The sequence below is a fragment of the Manacus candei genome, unplaced genomic scaffold (assembly GCF_025592945.1).
Source record: "Manacus candei isolate 608988 ecotype Guabito, Panama unplaced genomic scaffold, ASM2559294v1 h1tg000214l, whole genome shotgun sequence".
NCBI lineage: Eukaryota > Metazoa > Chordata > Aves > Passeriformes > Pipridae > Manacus > Manacus candei.
The window spans coordinates 1-15,742 of NW_026138262.1; the positions used below are offsets into that span (position 1 = coordinate 1).

Below are 15,742 nucleotides of genomic sequence, written 5' to 3' on the forward strand. Positions count from 1 at the left end.
AAAAACAAAAACGCCTCTCCCCGCCCCCCTCGTTTAAATAAGGGTGTGTTTTGCCCCAAAACCGGGGGGCGTGTCCCCGCGCCCTGCCCGCCCCCCCGGGCCGTCCCCATTGGCCGCGCCGCCGTTGTCGCGGGTGACGGGGACGCGGCGGGGCCGCCGCGCTCGGAGCGCGCCCGGGAGCGGCCGCGGGGGGGGGGGGGGGTGTCCATGGGAGCCATGGGAGCCACCGGGAACACCGGGAATACCGGGAATACCGGGAGCAGCGGGCAGCGGTAGAGCCGCCGCGGATCATGGCGGAGAGGTGAGAGCCGGCACCGCGCCCGGGGGGGGGGCTCGGGGGGATTTGGGGGGGGTCCGGGGTGGGGTGGGGTGGGGGGGGGGCTGCACCCGCCGCTCGAAGGGATCCGCACCCCCCAAACCCGCTCTGGGGGTGGGGGAGCGTCTTGTCCGCCCCCCTTTTCCCCTATAGAGGTTATGGGGGTTTCCCCCCCCCCCCCGCTTTGAGGTGCCCTTGGGGGGTCTTTGCCCCCCCCCCAACCCCCCATCAGCACTTTTGGGGGGTCTCTGCGCCCGTCCGGTGGTTCCTCCTGGCGGGAGGGCGCGTTCGGGGGGCTCCACCTGGATTTTTGGGGGGGTGGCGGAGGTGGGGGGGGAGGGGGCGTCCCCACCTGAGCCGCGCCGAGGTGCGGGTTTGGGCGGCGGATCCCAAACCCACCCCCCAGCTCCTTCTCCCGGATTTTGGCGCATGGGAGGGGGGGCTGGATGCGCCCACCTGGATCCCCGGGGCTGCGGGATGGAGCTGGGAATGGGAATGGGGGGGGAACGGAGCTCAACCCCACCCTGGCGTTGGGAAAAGGGGGGGGGGGAGGGCGGCTGGATCCCATCCTGCTCCTTGGGAAGGGGCTCGGGGAGGGGCTGGAGCCCACCCTGTTCCTCATGGAGGGGCTGGAGCCCACCTTGGTACCCTTGGAGGGGTCGGATCCCACCCTGTTCCCTTTGGAAGGGCTGGAGCCCACCCTGTTTCTCATGGAGGGGCTGGATCCCACCCTGTTACCCTTGGATCCCACCCTGTTCCCTTTGGAGGGGCTGGATCCCACCCTGTTACCCTTGGAGGGGTCAGATCCCAGCCTGTTCCTCATGGAGGGGTCGGATCCCACCCTATTCCTTCTGGAGGGGCTGGATCCCACCCTGTTACCCTTGGATCCCACCCTGTTCCCTTTGGAGGGGGTTCTGGGGGTGCTGGATCCCACTCTCTTCCCTGGGGGGGGGGTTGGATCCCCGTTCCCTGCTCCTTGTGGTGGGAGGTTGTCGAGAGGCTGGAGCCCACCCTGTTCCATTTGGAGGGGTCAGATCCCACCCTGTTCCCATGGAGGGGCTGGATCCCATCCTGCTCCCTTTGGAGTGAGGTTTGGAGGGGTCAGATCCCACCCTGCTCCCCATGAAAAGGCTGGATCCCACTCTGTTCCCCTTGGAAAGGTTGGATCCCCCCCTAATCCCCATGGAAAGGTTGGATCCCCCCCTAATCCCCATGGAAAGGTTGGATCCCCCCCTAATCCCCATGGAAAGGTTGGATCCCATCTTGTTCCCCATGGAAAGGCTGGATCCCATCTTGTTCCCCATGGAAAGGTTGGATCCCCCCCTAATCCCCATGGAAAGGTTGGATCCCCCCCTAATCCCCATGGAAAGGCTGGATCCCCCCCTGATTCCCATGGAAAGGCTGGATCCCCCCCTAATCCCCATGGAAAGGTTGGATCCCCCCCTGCTCCCCTTGGAAAGGTTGGATCCCCCCCTAATCCCCATGGAAGGGCTGGATCCCCCCCTAATCCCCATGGAAAGGTTGGATCCCCCCCTAATCCCCATGGAAAGGTTGGATCCCCCCCTAATTCCCATGGAAGGGCTGGATCCCCCCCTAATCCCCATGGAAAGGCTGGATCCCCCCCTAATCCCCATGGAAAGGTTGGATCCCCTCCTAATCCCCATGGAAGGACTGGATCCCCCCCTAATCCCTATGGAAAGGTTGGATCCCCTCCTAATCCCCATGGAAAGGTTGGATCCCCCCCTAATCCCCATGGAAGGGCTGGATCCCCCCCTGCTCCCCATGGAAAGGCTGGATCCCCCCCTAATCCCCTGGGGGGGTTTGGAAGGGCTGGATCCAGCCCCGACCTTCTCCCCGCGGATCCTCCGCGCGGGGGGGGTTTGGAAGGAGGGAGGGGGGGGCGGTTTCTCCCCGGGATGGATCCCGCGGGATCCGGGAGGTGTTTTCCTGGAGGTCCGAGGTGTGGCAGGGCCGGGGGGGAGGGGGAGGGGTGGGAATGGGTGTGGATGCGGGGCTGGAGCCGGGTGGGATCGGGGGGGGGGGGTGGGGGGATGTGGGGGGGCTGCAGCGGGGGATGCGCAGCGCTGGAATTCGGGGCGGGATTGGGAAGCGTGGGGGGGGGGATCCACCGGCCTTGGAATGATGGAGGAGGGGGGGGGGGAACCCTCCCGAGTTGTGCCGGGATCGATGGATCGATGGATCGATGGATGGATTGATGGATTGATGGATTGATGGATTGATTGATTCCACACGGACGGCGGGGTTTTTTCCCTCCTCCCTGCGCCGCTTCCCCCCCCCCTTCCCTCCCTTTCCCTCCCTTCCCTCCCTTCCCTTCCGATCCCGATCCCTGCCTTCTCCTGCCGGCCGGGAAAAAGCTGCAGGGTGGGAAATGGTCCCGATTTCTTTATTTATTTATCCCGAGCCCTCCTTCTCTCCCCTCCCTCCTTCTCGAGGAACCCCTTGAGTGACCTCTGCGGAATCCGCGGGGAATGCGCGGGGAATGCGCCGGGAATGCGCCGGGAATGCGCCGGGAATGCACCGGGAATGCTCCGGCTCCTCACCTGGAACGCGCAGCTGGGCGGGATTAAGGGGGGGGGGGTGGGGAATAAATATAATCCCGGTTTTCCATCGGGAATGGGGGGATTGGGGACGTCCGGGGGGAGCTGGGGGGGACCTGCTAGCAGCAGGTGGCCGGGGAAGGGTTGGGAAAAGCGGGATGGGAGGTTGGGAAAAGTGGGATAGGAGGTTTAGAAAAGTGGGATGGGAGGTTTGGAAAAGCGAGATGGGAGGTTGGGAAAAGTGGGATGTGAGGTTGGGAAAAGTGGGATGGGAGGTTGGGAAAAGCGGGATGTGAGGCTTGGAAAAGCGAGATGTGAGGTTTGGAAAAGTGGGATGGGAGGCCGAGCTCGGCACCGTCGGATCCGTGTCCGTCCCAGGATGGAGGTCGGTTGGTCTCCTTCCTCCATGGAATGTCTTGGGTTGGTCGGTCTCCTTCTTCCCTGGAATGCCTTTGCTTGGTTGGTCTCCTTCCTCCCTGGAATGTCTTGGGTTGGTCGGTCTCCTTCTTCCCTGGAATGCCTTTGCTTGGTTGGTCTCCTTCCTCCCTGGAATGTCTTGGGTTGGTCGGTCTCCCTCCTCCATGGAATGTCTTGGGTTGGTCTCCTTTCTCCATGGAATGTCTTGGGTTGATTGGTTGGTCTCCCTCCTCCATGGAACATCCTTGGTCGGTCTCCCTCCTCCCTGGAATGTCTTGGCTTGGTTGGTCTCCTTTCTCCATGGAGTGTCTTTGGCTGGTTGGTCTCCCTCCTCCCTGGAATGCCTTTGGTTGGTCTCCTTCCTCCCTGGAATGTCTTGGCTTGGTTGGTCTCCTTCCTCCATGAAATGTCTTGGATTGGTTGGTCTCCTTCTTCCCTGGAATGTCTTGGCTTGGTTGATCTCCTTTCTCCATGGAGTGTCTTTGGCTGGTTGGTCTCCCTCTTCCCTGGAATGTCTTGGGTTGGTTGGTCTCCCTCCTCCATGGAATGTCTTGGGTTGGTTGGTCTCCTTCTTCCCTGGAATGTATTTGGATGGTTGGTCTCCTTCCTCCATGAAATGTCTTGGCTTGGTTGGTTGGTCTCCCTCCTCCATGGAATGCCTTTGCTTGGTTGGTCTCCTTCCTCCCTGGAATGTCTTGGGTTGGTCGGTCTCCCTCCTCCATGGAATGTCTTTGGTTGGTCTCCTTCCTCCCTGGAATGTCTTGGGTTGATTGGTTGGTCTCCTTCCTCCATGGAGTGTCTTGGGTTGGTCTCCTTCTTCCATGGAATATCTTTGGTTGGTTGGTCTCCCTCCTCCCTGGAATGCCTTGGGTTGGTTGGTCTCCCTCCTCCCTGGAATGCCTCTCCCGGTGGGTGCTCTCCGATGCTCCACGATCCCTAAAAACCCATTGGGATTGCGCCTTCCCGCGGGCCTGGAGAGCCGGAGTTTTGTGGGGCCGGAGGGAAATTCCTGGTTTTTGGGGGGGAGGGAGGAACGTCGGGATTCGGTCACGGACGGGGATGGACACGGGGATGGGAGACCCGGGAATGTTTGTGCGGGATGTGGTTTTAGGGCGGCTGGAAAGGACGGGTTATTCCGTGTTATTCCGTGTTATTCCGTGTTATTCCGTGTTATTCCGTGTTATTCCGTGTTATTCCGTGTTATTCCGTGTTATTCCGTGTTGTTATTCTATGTTATTCCATGTATTCCGTGTTATTCCGTGTTATTCCCTGTTTTTGGGGGGAGAAGGGAGAAGGAAGAGGGAGAGCTCCAGGTGGGATTCCAGAGGGAAGCCCAACGGGACGGATCCCACGCGGTGTCCGTGGAATATCCCGGAATCCTGGAATGGTTTGGGGTGGGAGGGGCTGGAAAGGTCCCTTCATTCCTCCCCCTTCCCTGGGATCCCGCTGTCCCGGGCGGCTCCAAGGCCCGGCCGGCCCGGCCTGGAGCTGGAGGGATCCATGAGGATCATCCCAGTCCAGCACTTCCTTCAGCTGATCCCAGCCCTGATCCCGGGAATGCCGAGCGGGAGGAATTTTAGGCCTGGAAGCCTAAATTTGGACGGATTTAACCCCGGGCTGGACTTTGGAGTCGCCGATCCCGCCGGAACCCGGGCTGGGCTTCGGATCCGAGCCAATCCCGAGGGTTTGAGTTGGGAAAGAGCATTCCAGAGCTCTTCCTCTGGGAAGGGAGGGCCTGTGGCGAGGCCCTTGTTTTTTAGGGAAGTCTTTGCCCGGATCCGGGCGCGATTCCCGCCAAAACCTCCCGTGGTCGTTGTGGTGTTTTTCCCGCTGCAAATCCCGACGTTCCGAGGGCTGGGGCTACCCTTGGGAGCAGAGAGGGGTGGGGGAATCGTGGAATCATGGAATCGCTTGGGCTGGGAAAAGACCCTCCAGGTCATCCAGCCCGACCCTGAAAGGTGGGAAGGAGACCCTGGAAGGTCGTCCCAAGTCCTGGTTTTCCAGGAATCCGTGACGACGCAGGCGGGATCGGTCAGTTCATGCTTTCATTTTGGGATGGGGTTTTTTTTGGGATTTAATTTTTCCAGAACTCCACGATAACGAGGACGGGATCGATCAGTTCGCGCTTTCCTTTTGGGATGGGGTTTTTTTTGGGATTTAATTTTTCCAGGAATCCGTGACGATGCGGGCGGGATCGGTCAGTTCGCGCTTTCATTTTGGGGTGGGGTTTTTTTCTTGGGGATTGAATTTCTTCCTGCTGCTCCTCCCTTGGGAAAAGGAGCCGCTTTTTCCCCCCAAAAAGTGGATTTCCTGGATGGCCCTGGGTGGCTGGTGCAGCTCTTGGATTTGCTGGGAATTCTGGGAGGGCTCTGGACCAGCTTTGGGATAATTAGCGAGGATGTTTTCGCGCCGCTGACGACCCTGGAAATGTGGGATGGTGGGAGGGATCCCTGGGGATCATCCCGAGGACTCGGGGGGTGGGTGGGTGGCAAGGCCGACTTTTTAATTCCCGTTTCAAAATAAATCCCTTCTCCCTCCTTCCTCCCTCCCTTATTTTTGGGAATTTGAATAACCCCGTTTGGGGTGGTTTTACCCCTCCTTTGGGAATGTTCACCCCTTCTTTGGGAATGTTCACCCCTTCCTTGGGAATGTTCACCCCTTCCTTGGGAATGTTCACCCCTCCTTTAGGAATGTTCACCCCTCCTTTGGGAATGTTCACCCCTTCCTTGGGAATTTTCTCCCTCCTGTTGGGCATTTTGGACCCTGTTGCTCCAAACCCCCTCCAGCCCGGCCTTGGGCACTTCCAGGCTTGGAATGAGACGATCCTGGAGGTCCCTTCCCACCCAAACAATTCCATGAAAATCTGATCCCCCGGACCAGCAGACCCCCCTCTGGTGGGTTCCACGTTCCGTCGTGCGGGATGATCCCGGCGTTCCCGGACGCAGCTCCAGGGGAGGAATTAATTAATCCCAAATTTTGGGCTCCTCTGGAGCTTTTGGAGGAGCTTTTTCCCAGAGAATCGGGCGGATCCCACATTCCCGTGCCTGGATTCCGAGGTGACCCCCTTAGGCCTTGATCCCAAAGCTCCAGGCCCGTCGGCTCCTGGCACCACCCGGGAATTCCGGCCCGGGAAGGGCTCGGGGGGGTCGGAATCTTGAGCTGTGGGATTGTTGGGAACTCCCCTCCGGAGAGGAATTGCTTTGGCTGGGGAACAGAATTCCCAGATCCCTGCCCCGGGAATTCCTGCTCCTTGTTCAGGTGAACACCTCCCGGGTTGGTCTGGTTCCTAAATTGATGTTTAGGCCAGGAAAGGGGAAGATCCAGGCCCAGTTTCTATGGATAATTCCTCCTGGGTTGTTCTGGTTCCTAAATCAACGTTTAGGCCGGGAAAGGGGAAGATCCAGGCCCAGTTTTCCTGGATAATTCCTCCCAGGTTGTTCTGATTCCTAAATCCATGTGTAGGCCGGGAAAGAGGAAGATCCAGGCCCAGTTTTTATGGATAATTCCTCCCAGGTTGTTCTGGTTCCTAAATCAACGTTTAGGCCGGGAAAGGGGAAGATCCAGGCCCAGTTTCTATGGATAATTCCTCCCAGGTTGTTCTGACTCCTAAATCCACGTTTAGGCCGGGAAAGAGGAAGATCCAGGCCCAGTTTTCCTGGATAATTCCTCCTGGGTTGTTCTGGTTCCTAAATCAACGTTTAGGCCGGGAAAGGGGAAGATCCAGGCCCAGTTTCTATGGATAATTCCTCCCAGGTTGTTCTGACTCCTAAATCCATGTTTAGGCTGGGAAAGGGGAAGATCCAGGCCCAGTTTCTATGGATAATTCCTCCCAGGTTGTTCTGACTCCTAAATCCACGTTTAGGCTGGGGAAGGGTAAGATCCAGGCCCAGTTTTCCTGGATAATTCCTCCTGGGTTGTTCTGGTTCCTAAATCAACGTTTAGGGCGGGAAAGGGGAAGATCCAGGCCCAGTTTTCCTGGATAATTCCTCCCAGGTTGTTCTGGTTCCTAAATCCACGTTTAGGCTGGGGAAGGGGAAGATCCAGGGCCGGTTTTCCTGGATAATTCCTCCCTCTCCCGTGAGTTTAGTTCTGGTTTAGGGCTGGCTTAGGCCGGGTTTAACTCCCCCAACCACCCCTGCGAGGCCAAATCCTGGCGGAGCCTCCTTCCCCCGGGGAAAAAAAGGAAGGATTTGGGGATCCCACCTCTGGGAATTTGGGAAACCCCCCCCAAAAAAACCCCCTTGAAATGAAAACCCCCCAAAAAAAACCCTTGAAATGAAAACCCCCCGGACCCGAAGGAGGAATTCGGGAGGGATGGGGGTCCCAGGGGTCAAACCGATGGATGAGCCGATCCCTGGGGGGGCCACAAATCCATGGAGGGACCCGGAGCAGGGGGATGGATCCCAAATTGCTTTTTTTTTAGGGATTTTAGAGTTTTTTTAGGGATTTTAGGGGTTTTTTTTAGAGATTTAGGGGTTTTTTTTAGGGATTTTAGGGGTTTTTTTTAGGGATTTAGGGGGTTTTTTAGGGATTTTAGGGGGGTTTTTTTAGGCATTCTAGGAGGTTTTTTAGGGATTTTAGGGTTTTTTTAGGGATTTTAGGGTTTTTTAGGGATTTTAGGGGGATTTTTTTGGGATTTAGGGGGTTTTTAGGGATTTTAGGGTTTTTTTAGGGATTTTAGGTTTTTTTTAGGGATTTTAGGGGGGTTTTTTTAGGCATTTTAGGAGGTTTTTTAGGGATTTTAAGGTTTTCTTTAGGGATTTTAGGGTTTTTTGGGGGATTTTAGGGTTTTTTTTGGGATTTTAGGGGTTTTTAGGGATTTTAGGCTTTTTTAAGGGATTTTAGACTCTTTTTAGGGATTTAAAGGGTTTTTTGGGGAGTTTAGGCTTTTTAATGGGTTTTTAGGCTTTTTTAATGGATTTTAGGCTTTTTTAAGGGATTTTAGGCTTTTTAATGGGTTTTAGGCTTTCTTTAGGGATTTTAGGCCTTTTTTAGGGATTTTAGGCTTTTTTAAGGGATTTTAGACCTTTTTGGGGGATTTTAGGCTTTTTAGGGATTTTAGGCTGGTTTTTTTAGGGGTTTTAGGGGTTTTTTTAGGGATTTTAGACCTTTTTGGGGAGTTCAGAGTTTTTTAAGGGATTTTAGGCTTTTCATGGGTTTTAGGCCTTTTTAGGGGTTTTTAGACTTTTTTTTTAGGGATTTTAGGCTTTTTTTTAGGGATTGTAGACCTTTTTGGGGAGTTTAGGCTTTTTTTATGGGTTTTTAGGCTTTTTAAAGGGGGTTTAGGCCTTTTTGGGGGGTTTTAGGCTTTTTTTTTAGGGATTTTAGACCTTTTTTTTGATTTTAGACTTTTTTATGGTTTTTTAGTCTTTACTTTTTAGGGATTCTAGGCTCTTTTGGTATTTTATGGTTTTTTTAGGAATTCTAGGCTTTTTTTAGGAATTCTAGGCTTTTTAAAGGAATTTTAGGCTTTTGGGGGGATTTTAGGCTTTTTTGAGGGATTCTAGGGGGTTTTTTAGGGATTTTGGGCTTTCTGGGGGGATTTTAGGCTTTTGGGGGAGTTTAGGCTTTTTTTAGGGATTTTAGGCTTTTTTTAGGGGATTTTTAGGCTGTTTCCAGCTTTCTGTGGCCTGTTTTTTTTGGGAATATTTGCCCCAGCAGCCAAATATCCCAGAGAAGTTCCCCTTGGCATCCCATGAAGGTCCCTCCGAGTGTCCCCACGACCTTCTCCTTCCCAACCCCCCTTCCCTTGGGATCTAATTCCTCGCCCTTTCCTTCCCATCCCGGCTTTTCCCTCCCTCCCTTCTGCTCCAGAGGTGATTCCCTCCCAGAGAACTCGCTCAGCTCCGACCTTTCCTCGGCTCCCTCCGGCTCTTCCCAAAAATAACCCGCATCCCGCCGGCGACCTTTGGGTTTTTTCCCCCTCTCTCCCCCTCCACTTTCCCGACTCATCCGGGCTGGTTTGGAATTCCGGGAAGAGAGGGAGGGATAAACACACTCCAGGGGCTCGGGGGGGACGCTGGAATTCTCCTGGAATTCAGAATTCCCTGTTATCCCTCCGTTTGCTCCCGGGTTTTGGTTCAGTTTTCCAGCTCCCAGCCTGGTTTTCCCAAAGCTCCCGAAGGAGCCCCTTGGTGCCGTTCCCAGGGGAGGATCCCGGCCTTTGGAATTCCCGGTCCCTCTCTCTTCCCTGGAATTCCCAGTCCCTCGCTCTTCCCTGGAATTCCCGGTCCCTCGCTCTTCCCTGGAATTCCCAGTCCTTTGCTCTTCCCTGGAATTAATTCCTGGTCCCTCACTCTTCCCTGGAATTCCCAGTCCTTTGCTCTTCCCTGGAATTCCTGGTCCCTTGCTCTTCCCTGGAATTAATTCCTGGTCCCTCACTCTTCCCTGGAATTCCCGGTCCTTTGCTCTTCCCTGGAATTCCCGGTCCTTTGCTCTTCCTTCGACCTCCAAAGTCTCTCCCGGTTTTTATTCCTTTTTCCTCCTCCCCTTCCGACGTTTCCCCACAAACCCCGGGAGTGAATCCTGGGGGATGCCCAGTTTGGGGGAGGGTTTTTTCAGGGATCTGGATAAATCCCTCTGACTTTTCAGGGATCGGCCGCCGGATATCCCACTCTCCCCCCTAACCCTGGGAAGCCATTCCCTGGGTGCTGTCCCTCCAGCCCTTGTCCGCAGTCCCTCTCCAGCTCTCCTGGAGCCCCTCCAGGCCCTGCAAGGTGCTCCAAGGTCTCCCTGGATCCTTCCCTTCTCCAGGTGGACATTCCCAGCTCTCCCAGCCCGGCTCCAGAGGTTCTCCAGCCCTGGGAGCATCTCCGTGGCCTCCTCTGGACCTGCTCCAGCAGCTCCATGTCCTTCAGGAATGTTGGGAATCCCGGATTTGGGATCTGACCCGAGCAGGGCAGGGGTGTTCCTGGAAGGGCAGAGTTGTTCTGTGGAAAGAGGAGACTCGGAACAAATGGATTTATTGATTATGTTGTTTTAAAAACCCCCCAGTTTGGGAAAATTCCTCACAACACCGGATGGGCTTCCGGGCTGAGGCAAAACTCCTGGAAAAAAAAAAGGGGGATTTTCGGTGTCAAAAAGCAGGTTCTCGTGCTGGAGGATCAACCCTGATCCCAGCTGGGACTTCCCTCCTTGGAAGCAAAGCCCGGGATGAGGCCGAGGAGGGTTTTTCTGTGTGGAAGAGGCCCCGGGAGAGCCTCGGGATAACCCAGCAGGAAAAACAGGTCCCGCTTTATCACCCCCAAACAGCAGCTGGGGAGAAACCCGAGCTTGGAGCTCAGGAGGAACAGGTTTGGCCGTTCCTGGTGCTCCTGGTGCTCCTCCAGCCGGAGCAAACTCCCCATCCCGGCCCTGTCCCGGTCCCCGTGTCCGTGCGGCTCCTCCGGCCTTCCCCGGGCAGATCCAGGTGTCCTGTGGACGTGGGACTGAAGGGATCTGGGGGAGGTTTTTATCCCAGGGGTGCCCACCCCTGCAGCCACGGGGGTGATGGGAAAACGGGGACGCTCCCGGCTCGTGTTTTTCCGCCTGGAAAACGCGGCCGGAAAACGCCCGGTGGGAATTTTTCCCCCCTCTGGGGCGGAAAAATTGGGGCTCAGCTTGGGGGAAATGTGGTCTCTTTGGGGGCTGATTCTGTGGGAATGGCCGGGTTCTGTCTGCAGGGCGGCCAGGAGGAGCAGGAAAGGGGATTATCCCCCTCTGAGGAACCTCAAATCCTGGGATCGGTTCTGGGCTGATCCACGGAGGGGCTGGAGCGTGTCCGGGGAAGGAGCTGGGAATTCCCAGCCAGGAATTCCTTCCCAATATCCCACCCAACCCTGGGAAGCCATTCCCCGTGTGCTGTCCCTCCAACCCTTTTCCAAGTCCCTCTCCAGCTCTCCCGGAGCCCCCTCAGGCCCTGGAAGGGTCTCCAAGGTCTCCCTGGAGCCACCTGAGTTTGTGTCGTTTTTATTTGGGATAAATCACCTCGTTCCTGAAGGAAAATCCCTCTGGGATTTTGTCCATTGGAAAGGGGGAGGCGCTTAAATAGAGTTATTTTTCATTGCCTAATTAATATTAATTGATATAAAGCACGTTATCATAGACTTTATTAATAATGATTACTCCTTAATTATCGGATTAAAACCCCCTCGGCCGCCGTCCCTGGCTCTTCCTGGCTCCTGCTTTTCCTTCCCGCCTCGGAATCCTCCGGGAAAACCGTGGAAAATCTGCTTTGTGCTTCTCCCAACCCCCTGGAATGGTTTTGGGTCGGGAGGGATCTGAGGGCTCATCCATTCCCACCCCCTTTCCATGGGCAGCTCCCGCTGTCCCAGCTCGCTCCAGCCCGGCCTTGGACACTCCCCGGGATCCGGGGGCAGCCACGACTTCCCTGGGAATTCCATCCTTTTTTTTTTTCTTGAGGGGATCGAGTTCCATCGGGATAAAATAAAATCGGCATTTTTGGGACCTCTTTCATCCCGTTTCTCGGCTGGTTTTGGGAACTCAAACAACGCGAACCGGAATCGTCTCCCAGGTTTCTCCATCTCCGGGGCGGTTTCGGGACCCGGAGCTCGAACGTTCCCGAGGAACCTCGGTTCTCCCGCTTCCTGGGCAGCGCTTTAATCCCGGATTTCCCTGGAATCCGACTGCCAGGCTCTGCCGGGAGGAGGAACAGGGATGATCTTTATCCTGGAGCCGCGTCCGGGCTCCTCGTCTCCCGCTTTTTTAAGGATTTGCTTTGCGGGAAACGAAAGGAAGGAGGAAATTTTTCCCTTCCTCGGGCTCTTCCCAGCCTGGACACGACTGAACCTGAGGGAATTGTGGAGCAACAGCATCCCAGAGGATTTCCAGGGAGGGTTTCCCTGCTGTGGAGTGTCCCGGGCGTGTTTTAGAAGGAATGCTCTCGCCGGGAATGTGAGGAATTGGCAGCTGGATGGCGGGATCCGGTTCCCTGCAGGGGTCAGTTAAAAACGGCTCTCCCGGGAAATTCCAGGGAAATGTGTCCATCCCACCTGTGAGGTTTGAGTTTCCATCCCTGGAAGTGTCCGGGTCGGACAGGGCTTGGAACAACCTGGGATGGTGGGAGGTGTCCCTTTCCGTGGCAGGGCTGGAGCTGGATTATCTTTAATCCGACCTGAACAATCCCGGGATTCCACGGATTTAACTGGGTTTAGCTTAGTAAGAGCTTAAATCCATGGAATTTTTAAACCTGTTTCGGCTCGAGGGGGATCCAGGGCCGTGTCATCAGGTTTTCCTCCTGATGCATCCCTGAGGAATGTTTGGAGCGGGAATGGAAAGGCCCAAACGTCCAAGGGGGCTAAAAAAAAACCCCTCCCAGAATCCCTCAGAAAACAGGGATCGGCAGGGAGAAGGTAAGGGAGGAATGAGGGCTGAATTCCTCAAGACTTGGAGAGGTCCTCAGTGGAATCGTGGGATGGTTCAGGTTGGAGACTCGGGAATTCCAGGGGAATCTGCCCATCCTTCCTGTGGGGTTTGGGTTTCCGTCCCTGGGAGTGTCCGAGGCCGGGTTGGAACAACCTGGGATAGTGGGAAGTGTCCGGCTTGGAACCGGGTTGGCTTCAATCCAACCCCTTCCGAGAGGAACGAGGAACAAATTCCTGGAGACCTAGAGAGGTCCTGAGTAAAATCATGGAATTCTTGAGGTCGGAGAGGAGCTTTGGGATGAAATCCAACCGTTCCCCCAGGGCCACCACTGAGCTGGTCCCCAAGTGCCACATCCACAGGGATGTTAAATCCCCCCTGATCCACAGGGATGTCAAATCCCCCCTTATCCAAAGGGATGTTAAATCCCACTGGGATGGACACCCTGATCCAAAGGGATGTCAAATCCCCCCAGGATGGACACCCTGATCCACAGGGATGTCAAATCCCCCCTGATCCACAGGGATGTCAAATCCCTCCGGGATAGACGCCCTGACCAGCCCTTTCCATGAGGAATGTCCCCAAATATCCAAGCGAGGGCCGCAGCTCCGAGGCCGTCCCTCGGGAGCAGAGCCCGACTCCCGCCTGGGAAAAGAAAACCCGGGAGCAGAAACACGGGAAGGGGGGGAGGGGAGAGCCAGTAAGGGGGGATTTAATCCGAAGGGACAGGAATTCAGGGAGAGGAGAAGCGGATGTGAAGGGAGCGCCGGGATCGCGTGCGGGGAGAGGGACACGGCGGCTCTTTGACGGTGATCGGGAATGACGGGGCCGGCTCGGGAAACCTCGGGAATTCCGGAGGCGTCGGCGGCTCCTCCGTCCTTGAATCGCCTCCGGGTTCGATGTCACGGCGGAGAACGGGAAAAATATCCCCGTGGAACTTAAATGAGGGGGTGGGGGGGAACAAGGAGTTTTCGTGGCTCCGGGGGATTTGGGGGCCTGGAAGTTTGGATTTTGGGCCTGGAAGTTTGGGTTTTGGGCCTGGAAGTTTGGATCTCAGGCCTGGAAGTTTGGATTTCGGGCCTGGAAGTTTGGGTTTCGGGCCTGGAAGTTTGGTTTTCGGGCCTGGAAGTTTGGGTTTCGGGCCTGGAAGTTTGAGTTTTGGTCCTGAAAGTTTGGGTTTCGGGCCTGGAAGTTTGGATTTTGGGCCTGGAAGTTTGGATTTTGGGCATGGAAGTTTGGATTTCGGGCCTGGAAGTTTGGGTTTTGGTCCTGGAAGTTTGGGTTTCAGACATGGAAGTTTGGATTTCGGGCCTGGAAGTTTGGGTTTCGGGCCTGGAAGTTTGGATCTCAGGCCTGGAAGTTTGGATCTTGGGCCTGGAATTTTGGATTTTGGGCCTGGAAGTTTGGATTTCAGGCCTGGAAGTTTGGATCTTGGGCCTGGAAGTTTGGATTTCGGGCCTGGAAGTTTATATTTCAGACCTGGAAGTTTGGATCTCAGGCCTGGAAGTTTGGATCTTGGGCCTGGAAGTTTGGATCTTGGGCCTGGAAGTTTGGATTTCAGGCCTGGAAGTTTGGATCTCAGGCCTGGAAGTTTGGGTTTTGGGCCTGGAAGTTTGGGTTTTGGGCCTGGAAGTTTGGATTTCAGGCCTGGAAGTTTGGATCTTGGGCCTGGAAGTTTGGATTTCAGGCCTGGAAGTTTGGATCTCAGGCCTGGAAGTTTGGGTTTCGGGCCTGGAAGTTTGGGTTTCGGACATGGAAGTTTGGATTTCGGGCCTGGAAGTTTGGATTTTTGGGGCCTGGAAGTTTGGATTTCAGGCCTGGAAGTTTGGGTTTTGGGCCCGCAGGTTTGGATTTCGGGCCTGGAAGTTTGGATTTTGGGCCCGGAATTTTTGCTCCTGGTTGTCGTGGGTTTGGGAAAACCCTCGAGGTCTTTGCTTGGCGGGGCAAGGATGGAGGAGCTGATGGATTCCTGCCCTGGAATTTGAGGGGATCGGGCGAGGGAGAGGCTCCTGGAGTTGTGGGAAGTGTTGTAGGAGGATAAACGTGGAATATTCCCTGTTTTCCTCAGTAAAGTGGATGGGAGAAGCTGCTGGAGCGGGAAGGGCAAAGTCAGGACAAGGTTCAAATCATGGAATCCTGGAATGGTTTGGGTGGGAAGGGACCTTAAGGATTTATTTCTATTTAATTTTATGCATTTTATTCCATTCCACTTTGTTTCTTTATTTTAATTCTTAATATTTATTTCTCTTTAATTTTAGGCATTTCTCTCTTTAATTTTATTTCTTTATTTTAATTTTATATTATTTATATATCTTTAATAATTTCATTTCTATTTAATTTTATTCCATTTAATTTCATTTCTTTATTTGAATCCTTATTATTTATCACTATTTGATTTTATGCATTCTTTCCTCTTTGATTTTATTTCTTTATTTTAATTTTACACTCTTTATTTCTCTTTAATTGTATTTCTATTTATTTCATTTCTTTTTGTTTCGTTTCATATTATTTACTTCTATTTAATTTTAATTCCATTTAATTGTATGTATTTTATTCCATCCCATTTCATTTCTTAATTCAAGTTTGATCTGATTTATTTCAAACTTTATTTCTATTTAAAGCCACCAAGGGACTTATTTTGTCCCATTTCAAGCCCAAAGACAAAAACTGGGGAGTGGGCAGATCTTTGGCCCCGGATTTAGGAATTTTCTCTCTCTCCACCTCAAATTGGAGCATTTCCCGGGAAAAAAGAGCCCCGTTCTATCCTAAATTTATCTCCCACTGAATTGGCAATAAATTATAAATATCCCACAGGAAAAATCCAGGATTTTTAAGGAATTGTGTCCCTGGCAGCTCCTGTCAGTCCCTTGGAATGTGGTGCCTGCTCGGCTGGAAGGGCCTTTCCCTGGGTGGATTCCCAGGAATGTGTCTCCAGGCAGAGCTTTTCCATGGGCTGGGAGAGCTGTGCCAGCCGGGAATTCCGACCTCGGAGCAGCTTCTGGGGGACTTTCTGCTCTTTTGGGGTTTAAAGTGTCTCGGGAAGGGGGGGAAGGTTGGGATTGATTTTCCTTTCCCTCCAAACACCGGGTTG

The 15,742-nt window shown here is 54.3% G+C and overlaps 1 protein-coding gene across 1 annotated transcript in view; it reads left to right on the forward strand.

Moving 5' to 3' along the window:
* The first annotated feature begins 114 nt into the window (after positions 1-114).
* The window catches only part of ARHGAP39 (Rho GTPase activating protein 39), an 85,850-nt gene continuing 70,222 nt past the window's right edge, over positions 115-15,742 (forward strand). Inside the window, exon 1 of the mRNA XM_051774665.1 lies at positions 115-301. Within this exon, the coding sequence (XP_051630625.1) occupies positions 291-301 (11 nt within the window). The 5' untranslated portion in view covers positions 115-290. The remainder of the gene's footprint in view (positions 302-15,742) is intronic.